This window comes from Palaemon carinicauda, chromosome 15, assembly GCF_036898095.1.
Source record: "Palaemon carinicauda isolate YSFRI2023 chromosome 15, ASM3689809v2, whole genome shotgun sequence".
NCBI classification, from domain to species: Eukaryota; Metazoa; Arthropoda; class Malacostraca; order Decapoda; family Palaemonidae; genus Palaemon; species Palaemon carinicauda.
The window spans coordinates 1,222,068-1,245,139 of record NC_090739.1 but is presented as its reverse complement, the minus strand read 5'-3'; the positions used below and the strand labels follow the sequence as shown (position 1 = coordinate 1,245,139).

The 23,072-nt window shown below is 48.9% G+C and overlaps 1 protein-coding gene across 1 annotated transcript in view; it reads left to right on the top strand.

Moving 5' to 3' along the window:
• Nucleotides 1–1,924: 1,924 nt before the first annotated feature.
• LOC137654430 (xaa-Pro aminopeptidase 1-like) overlaps nucleotides 1,925–23,072 on the top strand; it is a 55,619-nt gene continuing 34,471 nt past the window's right edge. The window contains exons 1-2 of the mRNA XM_068388034.1: nucleotides 1,925–2,073; nucleotides 6,089–6,278. Of these exons, the coding sequence (XP_068244135.1) occupies nucleotides 6,162–6,278 (117 nt within the window). The 5' untranslated portion in view covers nucleotides 1,925–2,073; nucleotides 6,089–6,161. The remainder of the gene's footprint in view (nucleotides 2,074–6,088; nucleotides 6,279–23,072) is intronic.

Here is a 23,072-nt window from a genome sequence, read left to right as displayed (position 1 = left end):
GAGAGAGAAGGATCCAATGTAGGACTGTCTGGCCAGTCAAAGGACCCAATAACTCTTGCAGTAGTATCTCAATGGGTGGCTGGTGTACTGGCCAACCTACTACCTAAAAAGCAGTACAGGCATGAATAAGTTATATAATTGGGTCTTTTACATATAATCCATATAATATTGGTGCTGTACCAGATAAACAGCTAATATTAACGAGATTTGACATAACAAAATATAAGGTTATCAATAATATTAAGAGGAGAGAGAAAACAAATTGTGTGATTGAACCGATGCCAATATCAGGAATTAAGTTCATACAGACCTATTTCTGAAATATCCTTTATTTCAAGAGTGAGAGAATAGGCAATTCTTGAACTACTAGTTAGTCACTTAGAATGGAAGCATTGCCGAACAACTATAGTCACCATGTAGGCAATTATATTCTACAGTGTCGACACGAGAATAGTTATAGATGGTTTTAAAATATTGAAACCAATATATGTGTCTACTGTAGGTTAGAAAGTTTTCAAATTTTCGTCCCCAAGATTATACAATAAGTTTTCACTAGAGATTCAAAAGACTGAAGATTTTATTAAGGCAGTGGGTTTCAAGCTGAAACTGAAGTCTTTCTTGTTTTCTAAGTGCTTCAATAATGTGAATTTGATAATTAACACAGAATACTCTGTGTGATATTCTAAATATCTGAGAATGTATACGACAAACTGATCTTGTAGGTCTTATGGTTCGTAGTCATTTTCCAACCCCATTATGTTTCCCAAAGATATAATTCTCTCTCTCTCTCTCTCTCTCTCTCTCTCTCTCTCTCTCTCTCTCTCTCTCTCTCTCTCTCTCTCTCTCTCTCTCTCTCTGAAACATGTTGAACAGGCTGACATAAGTCTCTTTTTATAGTTTATATTTGAAAAATCTATTTTAATGTTATTACTGCACTTGAATTCTCATATAGTTTAATCACTCTCTCTCTCTCTCTCTCTCTCTCTCTCTCTCTCTCTCTCTCTCTCTCTCTCTCTCTCTCTCTCTCTCTCTCTCTGAAATATGTTGAACAGGCTGACATAAGTCTCCTTTTATAGTTTATATTAGAAAGATCTATTTTAATGTTATTACTGCACTTGAATTCTCATATAGTTTAATCACTTCCTTGTTTCCTTTCCTCACGGGTCTGTTTATCCTTGTTGAATCCCTTATAGGGCTTATAGCATCCTGCTTTTTCAAAGTAGGTTTTTACTTAAGCTAGTAACAATTATAACTGTGAAAAAGACCAGAAAACAGCATCTAAAGCAGTGTTTCCCAACCCTGGGGTAAATTACCCCAGTGGGGTAATGGACCCGTATTTTTGGGGTAACCAAGCCCAGAATAGAGAAAATTGCACAGGCAAAACAAGTTCAACCCTCACACTGAAAAACCAGAGCAAACCTAAAGTGATTACTACATAATATCTATTAATATTGTTACATTGAATATTCTGCACTGATGATGGTTCATTTTGATATCCATTAAAATGGAAAAGTTTGCATTTGTTTAGGATCCTTAACTATAAGCAGCCAATAGCGGGCTACATGATCCATACAGTTCATCAGGTGGCTGCAAAATAACATCTGATGTTACCAGGTATATGTTCAATGGGGTCATTGATTAGTTGGAAATAAAATTTTGGGGTAATCATTTCAAAAAGGTTGGGAACTCTAAAGGAAAATAACAGTAATAAAGTAAAGTTGAAAGAAGAACGACTGTTTTGGTTGCATTCAGTTGGTGTAACCTGTCTCTCCAGGTTGCCATGTTGGCCTTTTTTCAGGCCTTTTTTTAAATTGATTGGCCTTTAGTAATATCATAAAAAATGTGGGCCTTAAATACTATAATTTTTGGCCTTTCTCTACTTATGGGTAGGCCTTTTAAAGCTGTGATTGATAAGTTGGCCTTTTCTCGTTTAGAAAACATGGCAACCCTGTGTCTCTCACTGACAGCATTTCTCTCATGGGAGCCATTCATTCATGAGCTAAAGTTCACGGTTTGCTAGATTTGTTGTGCAACAACCTTGCTGATTAGATATTATATAAGCCACACCAGCAGGTAATACCGGACACTCAAGTACCTTTTAATTTATTCAATCAGATATCAGTTATATATCTGGTGCAAAAGTTAAACATAAAAAGTAAACATAGTTCAACTTATTCTATTTTAAGCTGACATGTCAGACTAAATGGAGGTAGGCCAGAGGTTAACTAATAATCATATCCTAGTTTAGGTTAATTTAACTTTATTAATCTCTTTTATTGCGATGTATTGGCCAGGCAGGGCATGTATGATAGCAGCCAACTGTATGTATGTTGGCGGCCGATTAAGAATATGGCAGTGTAATGGGGTGTTGCGGGGGACGTTAGTCCCCCCTGTTAGCTATGTAGATAATGACGCGGCTTGTAGCTTAGGGGTGCATGTATGATAGCGGCCACCTGTATGTATTATGGCTAACTTAGAATACGGCAGTGTAAGGGGGGTCGCAGGGGCCCATTAGCCCCCCCCCCCCTCGTTAGGTAAGGACACAGCTTGTAGGTTAGGTTAGGGAGGAAAGTTTAGGTTAGTTGATGTCCATTTGTAATTAATGCATGAGGAACTGGCCACTGATATACAAAGGCTCCGTAGCTTAGGTTAGGTGGGGAAGTTTAGGTTAGTTGGTTTCCATTTATTATGCACGATGACGGAACTGGCTGCTGATATACAAGGCGCCGGCCAGACCCTTGCTTAATGTGTGGTAATGCCAAAGTCGTATAATCCCAGTCGTAAAGATAAAGGTATGATGCTTGTTCATAACTGGAGGGAAAAAATGCTAAATTTACCATATAGGGTTAGTGTGTAGGCGGTTGGGTCACCAATTTTTCGTCTGCCAAAATACTCGCCCGTTATCATACATCAAGGTGGCCGCTATCATATATAGGCCTACATCCCGCCTTTGTATACAGTGAACCCTCGCTACTTCGCGGTTCGACCATCGCGGATTCACCACTTCGCGGATTTTTTCCATAACCCATATATATACAGTAATATATATATATATATATGTATGCATGTATTTATGTATATATGTAGGTATGTATATGTGTATACATATAAATATATATATATATATACACACACACACATATATATATATATATACATATATATATATATATATATATATATATATATATATATATATATATATATCTATATATCTAAAGTAGGAAGATGTGATGTAGTTCTAAGGGAAAAGTATGGGAAATATGTCTGGGTAATAAGCAAAGCTCTACCTCCAGTTTGTTTCTACATTATGATCAGAGATAAATGTAAACAAAACATTGGTTGCCATTTTTTATCGTGCTTTTTAGCATGTTTAGGAAATGCATGATATAAAATCACCTTTAATATTTGTGCCTGTTTTAGTTTAGGGTACTGTAGTACATGCATTAAGTGTTCTGTACATTAAAGGGTAGTTTGTTAACCGTACTACGTACAAGGGAAGGTGTTAAAAGTCTGAATATACATGTTGAATAAATAGGTAAATATGGTGTCACTACTTCGCGGATTTTCACCTATCGCGGCCGCGACTGGAACCTATCTACCGCGATAAACGAGGGTTCACTGTATCAGTGGCTGTTTCCTCCCTCGTGCATAGAAGATTGGAATTTTTTAGTCGTTCGAAAGATGTGACGGCTGTACTATAAAATCTGTCCAATTTCCTGCCAAACCTTCACACAAGAACACACCCTAATCTAAACTTCCCCACCTAATCTAACCTACTAGCCATGGCCTTACCCAACCTGCAAGCCATGGCCTTACTCAACCTACAAGTAGTGTCCTTACCTAACCTACAAGTCGTGTCCTTACCTAACCTGCAAGTCGTGTCCTTACCTAAATTACAAGTCGTTTCCTTACCTAACCTACAAGCAGTGTCCCTTACCTAACCTACAAGCAGTGTCTTTACCTAACCTGTAAGCTGTGTTCTTACATACTTACCATAGGTAGTGGGTGTTAGTGACCTCCCTTAGACTCCTTTATTCTTAGCTCACCCTATGTTTGATTCGTAACCTGTTTCACTCCTAGCAGGTGGCCGCTATCGTACATACACCCCAAATAATGTTTAATTCCGAGCAAAGCAAGCCATGTGGGAGCAAAGACCCGTCAATGCATAATTAGTATTAGTTCATTAATCAACATACCCATAGATAGATTTATTAATGTTAGTGACGACGGACACCAATAGGAAGGATTCTCGTTTTCTATGCGAGCAGCAGCCGTGGTGTCCAACGATCTACACATGTACCGAAGTATAGTTTAAGAAAAATTGGATTTGAGACTTTAGAATAAGATTTATGAGTATTCTCAGATATAGACCCTTAAACAAGAAGAAAGTTTAACCATCTGTCTTTCTCCCATCCTGATTTAATATGCTATATCATTTCATGAGTGAAGTACAAAAATGCATTGCTGTATAACCTTGAAAGTTTTTCCTGCGTCCGTATTTCTCGTATTAGTTTAATATAACTGAAGAGTTCCACTCTCAGTTGGACCTCTGTGCTTAATAACCTAGGCCCCAGTGCTGGGTATTATGGCCCAAATTGATGAAATCCAGCACAATAGGTCCAATCAGGTTTCGGTTTCAGGATTATCTCTAGGCCTATACCCACAGCGAATAGCAATACAGTAAAACAAATTCCCATGTGTAGAAAGACTAGGCTGACACCATCTAGAAAGTACTGGGACTTTTTAAAAAATCTGTATAGCTAACAATATACTCCAGAAAATATTTTGACAATTGTTGAATCTAGGAAGATTTCAATAAATTTTTTGTACATTAATATTCATATTGTAAAGGTTTGATGATAGCGCACTGTAAGATAGAAAAAAATAGATATCTTTCCCTATTCTAAATTGCAATATTATCAAAACACTATACCGATAGGCCTATTGTAACTAGGATACTGTAAATTTTATCCTAACCTTCCCTAACCTAACCTAGGTTGCTGTGTCCTTAGCCCTCTTGATACAGAGCGCTGCAAATCCCATAAGATTTAAATGCTATTTATGTGAGTATCTTTAATTTAGGGTGGACAATTATTTTGCAATTTTATGTGAATGTTATCGTAAACCATTTCATATTGTATGTTTTAATCAGGAAATCTAGGGATTAGAAATTTATTTGGAAATGTTTCGGTACTTTAGATTCTTGCCAACTGTATTAACCGCTATTTTATGCATAGGCTGATAAGTATCAGTCGTTAAACATTGCAAGAAGTTAACCGTTTTACCCCCAAAGGACGTACTGGTACGTTTCACAAAACTCATCCCTTTACCCCCATGGACGTACCGGTACGTCCTTGCAAAAAAATGCTATAAAATTTTTTTTTTTCATATTTTTGATAATTTTTTTGAAAATATTCAGGCATTTTCCAAGAGAATGAGACCAACCTGACCTCTCTATGACAAAAATTAAGGCTGTTAGAGCAATTTAGAAAATATATACTGCAAAATGTGCTTGAAAAAAAAAATACCCTTGGCGGTTAAGGGTTGGAAATTTCCAAAGAGCCTGGGGGTAAAAGGGTTAAAAGGCCAATTGCAGAATTGTATCCTAACCTTACCTTTTCCATTCCTATCTAACTTAACATAAGATGGTGGGTCCTGACTAGGACATCGTTCACTACAGCACTGTGTTATATAGAGACTTAGATAATGAGTATAGGAGGTTAACTTGATTTAGAGTAATTTGTAGACTTATTTCATGCGTATGATCGTGATAAAGTAAGAACTTTTGAATTAGATTTAGTCTTATTTTCCTTATCTCTTTTATGCTTGGGTTGTGCTTAGTTCATGTATCTCTCATTCTTGGGATCTATTCAATTTCCTCACAATTGATGTTCATTTCCAGAAATAAAAAAAACATGGTAGGTATCCATCAATTTTGAAAGGTTTGATTTTGTGGCATGAAAGAAATTAAAGCAAAGTACAGGGTAAGTTAAACCTGCCAATATTGATAAGGACCTACTATTTTTGGGGGATTAAGCTGTAATGAATTTGCATAGTCACCACAACACTACTTTATTTCGCACAGGAACCCAGAGGAATGACCTACAACACCAGCTGAAGAAGATATTTGTTAAAGTGCCACATTTTGAAGAGGCAACATGGCTCCAAGGAGTACAACTCCATTATTATCAAAGCTTCGTGCTTTGATGAAGAATACGGCTTATGTTCCCCAAGCCATCAATGCTTACATCATTCCATCAGGGGATGCTCATCAGGTTGGTTTCCTTACTTTCATTTTCCATTTGATATAAAGATTTTTTTTCAGCTAAGCATTTCAATACAATACAGTACTGTTTAATAGAACTTGTCAAGAGCATCTTTTCTGTTATTTTAGGTAACACGTGTCTAGATTACATATTTCCTAGTCCAGTAATGCCTTTAGATACGAAATTAATTCACTCCGGAGTGGCTTTCGTTTCATGATTTTTTCATATTATGAGATACGTTGTACATGTAAATCGCCTGAATTGTTCCAAACCCTACAAAAACACCTCATTAAATTTTATAATAAAGCTATAACCACAGTGAAATACAGCCAAATACATTTGAATCATTCAATATACCTAACCTAAATGTTAATACCTGTAAATTAAGTAGCTATTAGAACATAATTCGTATCATGAAAATTGTTTTCGTAATATGAGGCGAAAAAAACTAAGCATCTCATTTCGAATTATGAAAATTTTGTATGTGGAAACATTCGTATCAAGAGGTATCACTGTAAAAGTAAGTGGCTCATGCTGAATGCATTTTTTTAAAAACATTATTGTTCCGTAACTGAAATACAAACCACTCTTTGTTCCGTAACTGAAATACAAACCACGCTTTGTTCCGTAACCGAAATACAAACCACGCTACAGTATTTACATTGGGTTTACTTTCGGCGTAGCTGAAATTGACGAGCCAATAGAATTTTAACGAGGGTTAACTACCCCCGCGCTAGTTAGAAAGGGGGTAGGGGAAGGGGTAGCTTGCTACCCCTCCCCCCCACACACCGGTGAGTTGTCTCACTTCACTTTTGGCTCGGACGATGTGCAGACGTGTCTGTCTTTCATCCTCACTTTTGACAGCCTTAATCTGTTTTTTTCTTTTCCTCAGACTTGTGTGTTTGGAAGTTGGCCTCGCCCTTCATCGCTATTATGCGCAAATTCCCTGGACTCTCCGGCCGCCCCTGTGGTACCTTCATGTCGGCGGTCGAGACGGATCCTCATACCCTTTGCCCGCAGTGTCGAGGTCAACGGTGTGATAAGGACTTAACGTGTAGTGAGTACAGGGAGTGGTCTACCTCCCAGTGGGAGAGGTTTGCCCGGCAGCGTAAGAAGAAGTCTAAGAGAGACCTTTCTCCTTCAAGGGTTGCCTTGAAAGAGGAAGGCTCCAGGGACTCTTCTTCTGCTGCCCAAACCTTCTCCGAAGCTCCCGCTCGGCCGGCCTCTCGTGAGAGACCGCCGAGTGGTAGCGTAGACCCTTGTTCTGTTTCCCGATCTCGGGGTGCGGGAGAGGGCGTCGCCTCCCATAGCGGGGCGGCTCCCCCTCCTCCTCCGGGGGAGGATTTTGATTCTCATTATGATGACCCTAATGCTGTGTCTAATGATGATCTCTTTCAGCTTTGGGCTTCCTTGGGGCTTAAGGGCTTGCCCTCCAAGGAAGCCCTGTTTGACCTTATCCAGTTGGGGGCTGCTGTCAAACAGTCGCCAGTGATAGCAGAGGTAGACCCTCTGTCTATTGTCGACGTGGTTGTGGCAGAGGCTTCCGACGGGTCTGGTCAAACCTCTGCTGTGGCTGCTGTTGCGGACGTTGCTGAAGGCCCTCCTCCCCTTCCACACATCCTTCGAAGGGGAAGTTGGGTCCCACGGTCTCTCCTGCGGGTACGCCTCCTCCTCGGGGGAGCGCACTGACAGAGACTCCTCTTCGGAGGAGTGACGATCCGGATGACCTTCCTCGTGGCCGCCTTCGCCGTAAGGCTCGTTGTCATCTTTGCCGCAGGGGCCTCCCGTCTCCCTATAAGGGAGTCAAGAGGCGCCTGTTCGAGTCGTCACCGCCTCCTTCCTCTGCAGAGGATTCTCCTCGTCGGGAGCAGACCATAGCAGCCACGTCCTTGGACCTCTCCGGATCGCTCGCGATCTCCTACGCCTACCAGACCTTCCACTTCCGGCGCAGATGCGCAGCAGGCGCCTTCTAACCTCGTCATCCGACGGGCACCGGTCCCTTCGGGGCAAAGGGACGTCTCCCACGGTGTGGGTGCTTCCCTTGTGCGTCCGGGTTCCCCTGCGCGCCCAACTGCGCGTTTGTGCGCAGTAGCGCGTAAGCGCTCTCCAGAGTTGCAGCCACCAGACTCGCCGCGCCAGCGCTCACCTGCTCGGCAGCGCTCTTCTGATCGTCAGCTCTCTCCTGCTCGCCAGCGCTCTCCTGTTAGCAGCCAGCACCCTTCCGTTCCTGCTGCGCGCCAAGTGCGCCATCGGTCTCCTGAGTGCACACGATCTCCTGCTCGTCAGCGCGCACCTGCGCACCTTGTTCTTGATGCGCACCAACGCTCGCCCGCACACCCTAGATCTTCGGATCTGGACACAGGCAAGGACCTGACTCCTCCTCGCCCTCGCGCTTCTGTTCATCCATCTTCGCCTGCGCAACATCGCGCACACTCCCCGGCGCGCACTTCAAGACTTCCTGCGCGCCCACGCGCCTTCATATCCTGAGCCCGTCCGCGAGCGTTCGCCCTTGCGCGTTTCCGCGCCACCTGATCCTACGCCCCAGCAGTCTACGCATCGACACGCTCCTGCACGCCAGCGATCTCCTGCGCGCCAGCGTTCTCCAGAGCGCCCGCGCAATCCATCGCCTGCGCGCAAGCGCTCGCCTACGCGCCAGCGCCACCATGACCTAGATCGCCATAAGACTCCGACGCGCACACTCTCCAAAATGCCTGTGCGCGGTCGGTCGCCTGCGCGTATTACGAGCCAGCATTCGCCAACGCGCCAGCATTCGCCAACGCGCCATCGCTCGCCCACGCGCCACAGATCTTCAGGACGCTGTCGATCTCCTGCGCTTTACCATTCTCCTGACCAACAGCGATCTCCGCTACCCTCACGCACTTATTCACCTGCACGCCAACGCGTCCCCTCGCCAACGCTCCCACTCGCCAGCGCTCCCCCGGGCGCCCACTCGCCCGCGCGTGTTTATCCCTGTGCGCCCGCGCTCCAGTAGCCACCCGCACGCGATTCCTTGAATTCTCCACCGCGTGAGTGCCAGCACAACCCCCAGCGCGACCCCCGTTCTCGCCGGGTTCCGCAGCTCGTGCCTGCGACAGGGACGCGTGATTCTAGATCGCCGTCAGGATCGCCACCGCGCAAGCGCAGGTCTCCCACTCAGGACCAGGAAGAGTCTTCCCTTTCTTCTTTACAGGTAGGCCCCGTTAATCCCACTCCGAAGGATCAGGCGATCCCCTCCCCTCCAGCAGGGATTACGGACACTGCGTCCGTATCCCGTCAGTCTTGGTTTGGTCCCCTGATGAGAGCGGTGGTGCAGGCTATGAAGCCAGCCCTCGCGAATCTGGGACTCAAGCCAAGGACAGACTCGCCCCTGCTGAAGAGAAGGAGAGGAGTGGACTTTGTGGTGGCTTCTCCCAGGAGGAAGTTGGCTCCTAAGAGGTCCGTCAGGAAGGCTCCATCCCCTTCGCAGTCGTTTTCTCCTTCTCCTGTGGACGAGGCCTTTCCCTCCTCAGGAGAGTCCAGCGAGGCGGGGACCTCTCCCACGGCACCAAGGGGAGAAACCCCACCTCGAGGAAGAGAAACGACTCGCGTGGAAGGTACCTTCCAGACCTCTTTGCTGGAGTCCTGTATCCCGCCCAGGAGGGAACCCAAGGACTCAAAGACAATTCCGAAGTCGTCTTCGCGGATTCGTCCAGAGCCAACCAGACCCCGGGAGAACGTCAACGTGTCTCCCCAAGAAGAGCCTCTGGGGACGGGAGACTTAGCTGCCAGTCCACAGGGAGGAGAGCAGCATGAGTCTGAGCACGCCTTCTGGCAGGTCTTGAATCTGATGAGGCAGCTCAACAGGTTCAAGGACCCGGAGATCGCCCCTCGCCAGCGCGGCCTTGCCCTGGTCCCAGGGGGTGAAGAGTGCCAGAGACAAGGTCGAAGCTCAGCTCTCGGACCTCGCCTCCTCCAGCTGTTCCTCTGCCGGGAACAGACTCCTCCCACCTCCTCGTTTACAGCAGAGGAGGTATTTTGAGATCATGGGGGAGTCCAGCCTAGCTCTTCCCCTCCACCACTCGGTGGAAGAGCTTACAAGGGGAACTCCACTTGAGAAGCAGGTGACATTCTCGGCGTCGGAGATCCTGAGCCAGGAGAAGGTCGCGAAGTGTGCCATGCAGGCCACTTCGTGGCTGGACGTCTGGCTGGGTTCTGTGGGCATCTTATTGCGCTCCAAGGACTTGTCTAAGGAGAGCAATAGGAACGCCCTGGAGACCTTCCTCCTCTCGGGCACTCGCTCCATCGAGTTCCTGGCCCACCAGGTTACCAACCTGTGGGCCAATTCGATCTTGAAGCGTCGTGATGCGGTGACCGAGAAGTTCCACCCGAAGGTCCCCGCCGTGGATGTCTGCGGGCTCAGACACTCCTCCATCCTTGGAGGAAGCTTGTTTGAGCCCAAGGATGTGGAACGCACAGCTGAGAGGTGGAGGAAGTAGAACCAAGATTCGCTCCTCCAGAGGGCCCTCGCATCTCGGCCCTACAAGCCTCCAGCTCCGCAACAGCATCAACAGCAGCCTCGCAGGACACCGAAGCAGGCTCCGGCAGCTAAGACGAAGGTGTCTACGCCTCAGCCCTTTCCTGTCAAGGACAAGAGGGGCGGTAAGTCCTCCAGGGAAGGCAAAACTCCTAGAGGGAGCGGCCGTGGCCATAAACGCTAGGAGTGGCAGTCCCCCGCGTGTCCACCTGTGGGGGGATGCCTACAAAGTTGCGTGCACAGGTGGCAGCAACATGGGGCCGATTCTTGGATGGTCTCCGTGATCGGCCAAGGTTATCTCGTCCCATTCACAACATCTCAACCTCCCCTGACAGCGAATCTAGTGTCGTTGAGCTCCTATGCCATGGGATCGGCAAAGGGGCTGGCCCTTCGGGCAGAAGTCGAGACCATGCTCAAGAAGGATGCTCTCCAGGAGGTCGTCGACGACTCCCCAGGCTTCTTCAGTCGACTCTTTCTTGTAAAGAAGGCGTCTGGAGGCTGGAGACCCGTTATCGACCTCTCGGCTATGAACAAGTTTGTCAGGCAAACTTCGTTCAGCATGGAGATACAGTGAACCCTCGTTTATCGCGGTAGATAGGTTCCAGTCGCGGCCGCGATAGGTGAAAATCCGCGAAGTAGTGACACCATATTTACCTATTTATTCAACATGTATATTCAGACTTTTAAAACCTTCCATTGTATGTAGTACTGTTAACAAACTACCCTTTAATGTACAGAACACTTAATGCATGTACTACAGTACCCTAAACTAAAACAGGCACAAATATTAAAGGTGATTTTATATCATGCATTTCCTAAACATGCTAAAAAGCACGATAAAAAATGGCAACCAATGTTTTGTTTACATTTATCTCTGATCATAATGTAGAAACAAACTGGAAGTAGAGCTTTGCTTATTACCCAGACATATTTCCCATACTTTTCCCTTAGAACTACATCACATCTTCCTACTTTAGATATATATATATATATATATATATATATATATATATATATATATATATATATATATATATATATATATGTGTGTGTGTGTGTGTGTGTGTGTATACATATATATATATTTATATGTATACACATATACATACCTACATATATACATAAATACATGCATACATATATATATATATATATATATATATATATAGGCCTATTACTGTATATATATGGGTTATGGAAAAAATCCGCGAAGTGGTGAATCCGCGATGGTCGAACCGCGAAGTAGCGAGGGTTCACTGTAGCGGACACGGTCAGACTTGCAGTGAGACCACAAGACTTCATGTGCACACTGGATCTGAAGGACGCGTACTTCCAGATCCCAATCCATCCGTCTTCCAGGAAGTACTTGAGATTCAGCCTAGACAGCAAGACCTACCAGTTCAAGGTACTGTGCTTCGGTCTCTCCACAGCACCTCAGGTGTTCACCAGAGTGTTTACCCTGATTCGTCATGGGCGCACAGAAACGGCATCCGTCTCCTCCGATATCTGGACAACTGGCTGATCCTGGCAGACTCGGAGTCGACCCTTCTTCGGCACCGAGACAGGCTTCTGGGACTTTGCCAGGATCTAGGGATCATGGTAAATCTCGAGAAGGCCTCTCTGCAGCCGTCCCAACGACTGGTTTATCTAGGCATGTTATTAGACACCAATCTCCACAAAGCCTTTCCATCAGACGACAGGATAGCAAGGCTGAGGAGGGTGGCAGAGCCCTTCCTCAGGTGGGAAGAGCTTCCAGCCCAATCATGGTTACGTCTTTTAGGTCACCTAGCCTCCCTGGCCCGTCTGATCCCGAACGGCCGTCTCAGGATGAGATCCCTGCAATGGCGGCTCAAGTCCCGGTGGAGTCAGGGCTCCGATTCCCCGGACTCTCCGGTCCTGAGGTCCCGATAGGACCCACGGAACAGGCGGACCTGCGGTGGTGGCTGATCGACGAAAACCTACGAAAGGGAGTGGACCTTCTTGTCCTTCCCCCGGATTTGACACTGTTTTCGGACGCATCAAAAGAAGGGTGGGGGGCCCACATTCTGAACCAGAGGGTCTCAGGCCTTTGGTCAGAATCAGAAAAGTACCTACACATCAACCTGCTAGAGATGAAGGCCGTGTATCTGGCTCTTCAACAGTTCCAACGGACTCTGGCGGGCCACTCCGTGGTGGTGATGAGCGACAACACCACGGTGAGGTACTTATTCACAACAGCTATCCCATCTTGCAGTAGAGATTCTGAGGTGGTCCGAAGTCCATTCAATAACACTATCAGCTCGCTTCATTCCTGGCAAGAGGAATGTGCTCGCCGACAGTCTGAGCAGGGCTTCGTAGATAGTGAGTACCGAGTGGTCTTTGGATCCTCAGATAGCCAACAAAGTCCTGACTTTGTGGGGTTCCCCGACGGTGGACCTGTTCGCGACAGCCTTGAATTTCAAGCTGCCTCTGTACTGCTCCCCAGTTCCAGACCCCAAGGCTCTCTGGCAAGATGCTTTCCAACATCGGTGGGACAACATCGACGTGTACGCCTTCCCACCGTTCTGTCTGATGAGAAAGGTGCTCAACAGGACCAGACTATTGGTCAACCTGTCTATGACCCTGATAGCTCCGCTATGGCATCACGAGGAATGGTTCCCGGACCTTCTGCAGCTCCTGACGGAACTTCCGAGAGAACTTCCTCCACGACACGAGCTACTCAGACAGCCACATTGCAACATCTTCCACAAAGCCGTAGCCTCGCTTCGTCTTCACGCCTGGAGACTATCCAGCGTCTCCTCACGGAGAGAGGCTTTTCGCAACAGGTTGCGGAGAGAATGTCTCGTCACCTGCGGAAGTCTACCAGGCGAAGTGGAGAGTTTTCTGTGGTTGGTGTCGTGGGAGGGGTATCTCTCCACTCGATGCCACTATTCCAGCAATAGCGGAGTTCCTCGTGTATTTGCGGGAAGAAATGCGCCTTTCGGTCTCGGCGGTGAAAGGCTATCGCTCAGCCTTAAGTCTGGCCTTTAGGCTGAAAGGAGTGGACATTTCTTCCTCGCTAGAACTCTCTTTACTCATACGTAGCTATGAGCTTACCTGCCCTCAGTCAGAAGTGAGACCTCCTCCATGGAACGTGGTTCGGGTTCTCAGGGCTCTGAAGAGGCTTCCCTTCGAACCATTATGCCAGGCCTCTGATCGCCACCTGACTTGGAAGACGGCTTTCCTACTCGCGTTGGCCTCTGCCAAACAAGTTAGTGAACTTCATGGTCTCTCATACGACATCGCCCATTCAAGGGGATGGGGGGAAGGTAACGTTCAGGCTCGTCCTTGAGTTTGTTGCGAAGACTCAGGACCCTGGAGTGCCGAACCCACGGTTCGACTCTTTCAGGGTCACGAGTCTCCATTCTGTAACAAGTGACCCAGACCATCTGCTATTATGCTCAGTGAGGAGTCTGAGGCGTTACTTGAAGAGGACAGCTGCAGTTCGTCCCCGTGTGCAAGCGTTTTTTGTAAGCACAGGCAGGACGAAGAGGAGGGTCACCAAGAACACCATCTCGGCTTGGATTCGAAGGGTTATCCACCATGCCTTGAATCCTGACCCTCCTCCGTCACGTCGCCCTAGGGCACACGACATCAGGGGCATCGCTACGTCCCTGGCCTTTAAGAGAAACTTCTATGTGACGCAGGTGCTACAAGCTGGGGTCTGGAAGCGTCAAACGACCTTCACAGTCCACTACCTGCAGGACGTGACCCACAGGAGCCTCGATATTTTTTCTATCGGCCCTGTGGTGGCTGCACAACAGCTGGTCTAACCTCAGGCTCCTTAATGGACAAGTAGCAGAAGGTTGAGGGCATTGTTACCCGGTTTTAGTCTGCTTGAATGAAAGAGTATGTCTGGCCCTTACTTCTTTCTTCATCCTCCCCTCTCTTGGGGATAGCAGTATCCTGGTCTCCGCATAGCTGACCTCAACCTCTGCAGGTAAACCATGCTCCCTTGTGTTCCTAGTATTAAGTTAATACTGTCGCGTCCCCCATACCCTGACAAGGTGTTATTGGGAATGTCCTAGCCTAGAATTCCATCTAAAGGACTCCAGGTCAACTTCCTAGGACGAGTCACACTCTATTCCTCCACACACAACTTATGTAGGCCACACGTCCCTTGCGGAGCAAGGAACTTGTGAGGTGCAGGGACTCCCTTACTCGAGTGCTACTCACTCGGATTCTGAGTCCCCGGGTAAAGCCAAAGCCAGTAAGGCTGGGGACTTTCCACCCTTCCTAAGGGGTAAGTCACCCAATGTAAATAGCGTGGTTTGTATTTCGGTTACGGAACAAATGACAAATTCGGAGATAATTTGTATTTTTCCTAACCATACAAACCTTAGCTACTTACACATATTTGCCCGCCAACCCTGTTCCCCCAAGACAAGTCCTACCTCTAAGTGAAGTGAGACAACTCACCGGTGTGTGGGGGGGAGGGGTAGCAAGCTACCCCTTCCCCTACCCCCTTGCTAACTATCGCGGGGGTACTTGACCCTTGTTAAAATTCTATTGGCTCGTCAATTTCAGGTATGCCGAAAGTAAACCCAATGTAAATAGCTAAGGTTTGTATGATTAAGAAAAATACAAATTATATCCGAATTTGTCATATTTACATGGGGTAATTACTTCGGCGTAGCTGAAATGATGAGCCATAAGAATTTTAACGAGGGTTTACTACCCCTCCGCTAGTTAGCGGGGGGTAGGGAGGGGTAGCTTGCTACCCCTCCCCCCCCTCACACACAGTGAGTGCTTCACTTTACTTTTGGCTCGGAGAGACGACAGACCTGTCTGCGCTCTCCTCCGTTTTTGACTGCCATAATCTGTTTTGCTTTTTCTTTCAGTGCGTGTTTGAAGTTGGCCTCTCTTCTTTCATCATGCGTACGTGCCCTGGACAAGCCGGCCGCCCTTGTGGTACCTTTATGTTGGCCTTGGACAACGATCCTCACTCCTTATGCCCTCAGTGTAGGGGCCAACGGTGTGATAGGTCTAACGTATGTATCGAGTGTTGGGAGTGGTCTACCTCCCAGTGGGAGAGGTTTGCCCGGCGATGCAAGAAGAAGGCTAAAAGGGATATTTCTCCTTCAGAGGCTTCTTTGAAGAGAGAAAATCCCAAGACTTCTTCCGTAGCCCTTTCCTCCTCAGAAGCTCCCACTCGAGCGGTCTCTCCCGAGAGGCCGGCGAGTGGTAGCGTAGAACGTATTGCTGTTGACCGATCCCGGGGTGCGGGAGAGGTAGTTGCCTCCCATAGCGAGGCAGCTGCCCCTCCATCCCCGGAGGAGGATTTAAATATTGATTTTCCTGTTAATAATAATGATTTATTACAGCTTTGGGCTTCCTTGGGGCTTCAGGGTTCGCCCTCCAGGGAAGCCCTGTTTGACATGATCAAACTGGGTGCGGCTGTTGAACAATCGCCGACGACAGCAGGGATAGATCCTCTGTCGGTCGTTGACGTTGTTGTAACGGAGGCATCGAGTGATTCTGCTCAAACTCCTGTGCCTGTTGTTGCTGAGGTAGCTGAAGGCTTAGGTTCCCCCTCCGAACATCCTTCGAGGGAGGAACTAAGTCCTACGGTCTCTTCTACCGGTGATGGGGGGGGGGTTCACTAACAGAAACTCCTCTGCGGAGGCCCTACAAAGGTCAGAGTTCTGATCCAAAGTCCCCTCGTGGGCATATAAGGCGGAAGGCTCGTCCTCCCCTTCGCCGTAGAGGCCTTCCTTCTCCTCACAAGGGAGTTAGGAGGCGCCTCTTCGGCTCGTCATCCCCGCAGTCCTCTGCGGAGGAGACAACTTGCCGATCACCGTTCCTGACAGCTACCACCTTGACCTCTCCGGGGATCGTTCGCGATCCCCGTCGGAGGATGGTCGTTCTTCGGAACTTTGTATCCAGTCACCCTCCAGACATGCTATCCTGCCATCTCCTTTCAAGGAGGATGCACACTACCTGCCATCTAAACCTGTCATTGCGCAGGCACCGGTCCCTTGGGGGCAATAGGGCAATGAGCGTAAAACTGCACATCATACCCTTGCGCGCCAGGTTATATCTGCGCACCCTCCTGCTGTTGCCGCTGATGCTGATTTAGCGCCACGGCGCTTACCTGCGCACAAATGTTCCAGTTACACGTCAGGGTTCCCCTGCGCGCCCACAACCATCGGCGCGCCCGCGCCCATCAGCTGTCTTGAGATAGCGCTCCCGCGCCCACCTGCACACACGTGCCCGGCAGTTCCTGACAAACGCGCGGTCCAAGAGGCACCTAAGTTAGCGCACAGGCGCTCACAGGTGTCTCTAGATGACAAACGCGTGGTCCAAGAGGCTCCTAAGCTAGCGCTTAGGCGCTCACAGGTGTCTCTAGACCTCCTACACTTTTATACTACTGAGGGTGATGCGCGCCAACCTCGCGCTGTCCCTGTTATAGCGCAAACGCGCTCGCCAACGCACCAGCGCGCTTCTACATCACAGCGTGCAGTCCAGGAGGTTCCCAAGATAGCGCACGGGTGCTCACGGGTTCCCCTGGACTCTCTGCTAACGGCGCGCAATATAAAAACCGCACAATGTTCCAGTAGCGCACCAGGAACTTTGTATCCAGTCACCCTCCAGACATGCTGTCCTGCCATCTCCTTTCAAGGAGGATGCACGCTACGTGCCATCTAAACCTGTCATTGCGCAGGCACTGGTCCCTTCGGGTCAAAAGGGCAATGAGCGCAAAACTGCGCATCATACCCTTGCGCACCAGGTTATACCTGCGCACCCTCCTGCTGTTGCCGCTGATCCTGATTTAGCGCCACGGCGCTCACCTGCGCACAAATGTTCCAGTTACACGTCAGGGTTCCCCTGCGCGCCCACAACCATCGGCGCGCCCGCGCCCATCAGCTGTCTTAAGATAGCGCTCCCGCCCCCACCTGCACACACGCGCCCGGCAGTTCCTGACAAACGCGCGGTCCAAGAGGCACCTAAGTTAGCGCACAGGCGCTCACAGGTGTCTCTAGACGACAAACGTGTGGTCCAAGAGGCTCCTAAGTTAGCGCATAGGCGCTCACAGGTGTCTCTAGACCCCCAACACTCTTATACTACTAAGGGTGATGCGCGCCAACCTCGCGCTGTTCCTGTTATAGCGCAAACGCGCTCGCCAACGCACCAGCGCGCTTCTACATCACAGCGTGCAGTCCAGGAGGTTCCCAGGATAGCGCACGGGCGCTCACGGGTTCCCCTGGACTCTCTGCTAACGGCGCGCAATATAAAAACCGCACAATGTTCCAGTAGCGCGCCAGGTTCCAGCTGTGCGCCCAGTTCCAGTTGCGCGCAACGCGCGCCCATCCCAACAGCGCACACCTACGCAGTCAGTTCCTGCTGGGCGCCCATCGCAACAACGCACACCTGTGCGCCACATCCTGACGTGCGCCATGCGCGACCACGATCTCCTACGCACCCGGCTATCTCACGATGGCCTAAGGCAACGGCACAACCTGCGCACTAACGCGCGAACTCACCCTCGCGCTATCACCAGGCGGCGCAATCGCGCCCACGCCCGGTTTCGACAGACACGCGCCAGCATGCTTACGCACACTCGCGCTCATCAGTAGTCCATCAGCCCACTGCGCGCCCTCGCATCCAGCCCTCTACCCCTCCTCATAAGATAGCTCCTGTGTGCCAAACGCCCTCGCCATCTCCTACGCGCGCCCGCGCATCCACGCACCCACGCGCCCGTGCCCTCAACCTCGCACGCCCACCCCCACGCTCCATTCGGTGGAAGAACTCACTGGGGTAGTCCCTCTTGAGAGACTCTCCAACCGGCAAGTGTCCTATTCCGCAACTGAGATCCTAAGCCAGGAGAAAGTTGCGAAGTGTGCCATGCAGGCAACTTCGTGGCTAGACATCTGGCTGGGATCTCTGGGCATCCTGGTACATTCTGAGGACCTGTCCAAAGAAAGAATAAGGAAGGCACTGGAGACATTCTTACTCTCAGGCACGCGAACCATCGAGTTTCTGGCCCATCAAGTCTCGAGCTTGTGGGCCAACACGATTCTCAAGCGTCGGGACGCAGTGGCTGAGAGGTTCCACCAGAAGGTCCCCAGTTCTGATGTTAGCAGGCTCAGACACACTTCTGTTCTCGGTAAGAGCTTGTTTGAGCCAAAGGACATGGAGCTAGCCTCAGAGAGGTGTAGGAAGTCCAATCAGGATTCCCTTATCCACAAGGCCCTGACATCAAGGCCTTACAAACCTCCAGCAGTTCAGCAACCCCGTCCAGCTAAGGACACTAGGAAGACAACGACAACGACAGCGAAGCAGAAGGTGTCTAAGCCCTTTCCTACCAAGGGCAGAAGGGGCAAGAAGTCCTCCAGGGGAGGAGGCAAAAATCCTAGAGGGAACGGCCGAGGCCGTAAACGCTAGGATTGGCAGTCCCCCTGCATGTCCACCAGTGGGGGGATGCCTACAAAAGTTGCACGACAAGGTGGCAGCAACTCGGGGCAGATACCTGGACGATTTCCGTAATCGGTCAGGGTTATCGCGTCCCGTTCATCTCATGTCTACCTCCCCTGACAGCGAATCCGTTGTCATTGAGCTCCCTTACCATGGGATTGCTAAAGGGACAGGCCCTCCGGGCAGAAGTCCAGACCATGTTGAAGAAGGACGCTCTCCAAGAGGTTGTGGACGGGTCCCCAGGCTTCTACAGTCGACTCTTTCTTGTGAGAAAGGCGTCTGGAGGCTGGAGACCAGTCATCGACCTCTCGACACTGAACGGGTTTGTCAAACAGACTCCGTTCAGTATGGAGACGGCAGACACGGTCAGGCTTGCAGTGAGACCACAAGACTTCATGTGCACACTGGACCTGAAGGACGCGTACTTCCAGATCCCAGTCCACCCGTATTCAAGGAAGTCCTTAAGATTTTGCCTAGACGACAAGATCTACCAGTTCAAGGTGCTGTGCTTCGGGCTCTCCATGGCACCCTAAGTGTTCACCAAGGTGTTCACCCTGATTTCATCATGGGCTCACAGGATCGGCATCCGTCTCCTCCGTTATCTGGACGACTGGCTGATCCTAGCAGACTCGAAGGCAACGCTTCTTCGCCACCAAGACAAGCTTCTCAAACTTTGTCAAGATCTAGGGATCATGGTAAACCTCGAGAAGTCCTCTCTGCAGCCCTCTCAGAGACTGGTATACCTAGGCATGGTCATAGACCCCAACCTCCACAAAGCCTTCCCATCAGACGACAGAATAGCAAGGCTGAGGAAGGTCGCGAGACCTTTCCTCAGACGAGAAGAACTTCCAGCCCAAACGTGGTTATGTCTCCTCGGCCATCTCTCCTCCCTGGCCCGTCTAGTTCCCAACAGTCGCCTCAGAATGAGATCTCTCCAGTGGCGACTCAAGTCACGGTGGAATCAAGGACAGGATTCCCCGGACACCCTGATACCTATGGGACTACCGTAACAGGCGGATCTCCAGTGGTGGGTGGCAGACGAGAACCTATGAAAGGGAGTGGATCTTCTCGTCCTCCCCCCGGACTTGATGATGTTTTTGGACGCATCAAAGAAAGAGGGGGGGGGGGGGCGTTCTGAACCACAGGACCTCAGGCCTGTGGTCAGAATCAGAAAAGTACCTTCACATAAATCTGCTAGAAATGAAGGCCGTGTTCCTGGCACTTCAGAAGTTCCACCAAGTCCTGGCGGGCCACTCTGTGGTAGTGATGAATGATAACACCACAGTGGTGGCTTATATCAACAAGCAGGGAGGTACCTTTTCAGAACAGCTATCCCATCTTGCAGTAGAGACACTGAGATGGTCCGAAGTCCACTCGATCACACTAGCAGCTCGCTTCATTCCGGCAAAAGGAATGTGCTCGCCGACATTCTGAGCAGAGTGACACAGATAGTGAGTACCGAGTGGTCTTTGTATCCTCAAGTAGCCAACAAAGTCCTGACTTTGTGGGGTTCCCCGACTGTGGACCTGTTTGCTACAGCGCTGAACTACAAGCTCCCGCTGTACTGCTCCCCAGTCCCGGACCCCAAGGCTCTCTGGCAAGATGCCTTCCAACATCGGTGGGACAACATCGATGCGTACGCCTTTCCCCTGTTCTGTCTGATGAGGAGAGTACTCAACAAGACCAGAATATCGGTCAACCTGTCAATGACCCTCATAGCTCCGCTATGGCATCACGCAGAATGGTTCCCGGACCTTCTGCAACTCCTTACGGAGCCTCCAAGGGAACTCCCTCCACGTCACGAGCTACTCAAACAACCACATGCCAACATCTTCCACAAAGCCGTAGCTTCGCTTCGACTTCACGCCTGGAGACTATCCAGCATCTCCTCAAAGAGAGAGGATTTTTGCAACAAGTTGCGAACAGGATGTCTGGACACCTGCGCAAGTCATCCGCAGGGGTCTACCAGGCGAAGTGGCGAGTTTTCTATGGTTGGTGTCATGGAAGGGGTATCTCTCCACTCGATGCCACTATTCCAGCTATAGCGGAGTTCCTCGTGTATTTGCGGGAGGAAATGCGCCTTTCAGTCTCGGCAGTGAAAGGCTATCGCTCAGCCTTAAGTATTGCCTTCAGGCTCAAAGGAATGGACATTTCTTCCTCGCTGTAACTTTCTCTTCTCATACGAAGCTATGAACTTACCTGCCCTCAGTCGGAAGTAAGACCCCCTCCTTGGAACGTGGTTCGAGTTCTCAGGTCTCTAAAGAGACCTCCCTACGAACCACTACGCCAGTCTTCAGATCGCCACCTTACTTTGAAGACTGTGTTCCTGCTAGGTTTGGCCTCGGCCAAGCGAGTCAGCGAACTACATGGTCTCTCATACGACATCGACTCTTTCCAGGTTTCGAGCCTCCGTTCTGTAACAGATGACCCAGACCATCTCCTACTTTGCCTAGTAAGGAGTCTGAGGTTGTATCTTAAGAGAACAGCTGCAGTTCGTCCCCAGGTTCAAGCCTTGTTCGTGAGCACTGGGAAAACGAAGAGAAGGGTCACCAGGAATACCATCTCAGCCTGGATTCGCAAGGTAATACACCTGGCTTTGAATCCTGACCCTTCTCCGTCACGTTGCCCTAGAGCGCATGATGTCAGGGACATAGCTACGTCCCTGGCCTTCAAGAAGAATTATTCAGTGACGCAGGTCCTGCAAGCTGGGGTGTGGAAGCGTCAGACCACCTTCACAGCCCACTACCTGCAAGACGTGACCCACAGGAGGCTCGATACGTTTTCTATTGGCCCTGTGGTGGCTGCACACCAGCTGGTCTAAACCTCAGGCTCCTTAATGGACAAGTAGCAGAAGGTTGAGGGCATTGTTACCCCGGTTTTAGTCTGCATGAATGAAAAGGTATGCCTGGCCCTTATCCTTTTCTTCATCCTCTCCTCCCTTGGAGAAAGCAGCCTCCTGGGTTTTCTGCACAGCTGATCTCAAACCACTGCAGGTAAACCATGCTTCCTTGTGTTCCTAGTATTAAGTGTAATACTGTCATGTCCCCATACCCTGACGAGGTGGTATTGGGAGAGTCCTAGCCTAGATTTCCATCTGAGGAACTCCAGGTCAACTTCCTAGGACGAGTCACTTTTCACCTTCGCACACACCTTACGTAGGCCGCAGCAGTTTCACAGCTGCTAGCGAGGAGCAGGGATTCCCTATTGTCTGAGTACGTAGTCACTCGAATATGGAATCCCCTGGCAAGCCAAAGCCAGTATGGCAGGGACTTACCACCCTTCTTAAGGGTTAAGTCACCCCATGTAAATAGCGTGGTTTGTATTTCAGTTACGGAATAAATGACAAATTCGTAGATAATTTGTATTTTTCCTAACTATACAAATCTTAGCTATTTACACATATTTGCCAGCCAGCCCTGTCCCCCGGGATAAGTCCTACCTCTAAGTAAATTGAAGCACTCACTGTGTGTGTGAGGGGGAAGGGGTAGCAAGCTACCCCTCCCCCCCCCCCCCCCCCCCCCGCTAACTAGTGGAGAAACCCTCGTTAAAATTCTTATGGCTCGTCATTTCAGCTACGCCGAAGTAATTACCCCATGTAAATAGCTAAGGTTTGTATAGTTAGGAAAAATACAAATTATCTACGAATTTGTCATATTTCATAAGCTTTCTGTGCATCCATGCAATCAGAATTCTGCCTCAAGAGAAAAAAGTTAACTTCAATTTGCTTTTTCCAGGACATGAGAGAGTAAGAAAAAAAGGGGGTAATTTCAGATATTGATTTAACAAGAGTTTTCTAGCTTCAGTTCCCAAAATATTTTGAATAACAGCAGCCAGTGGTAAGTGTGTAGAGGTGGGTT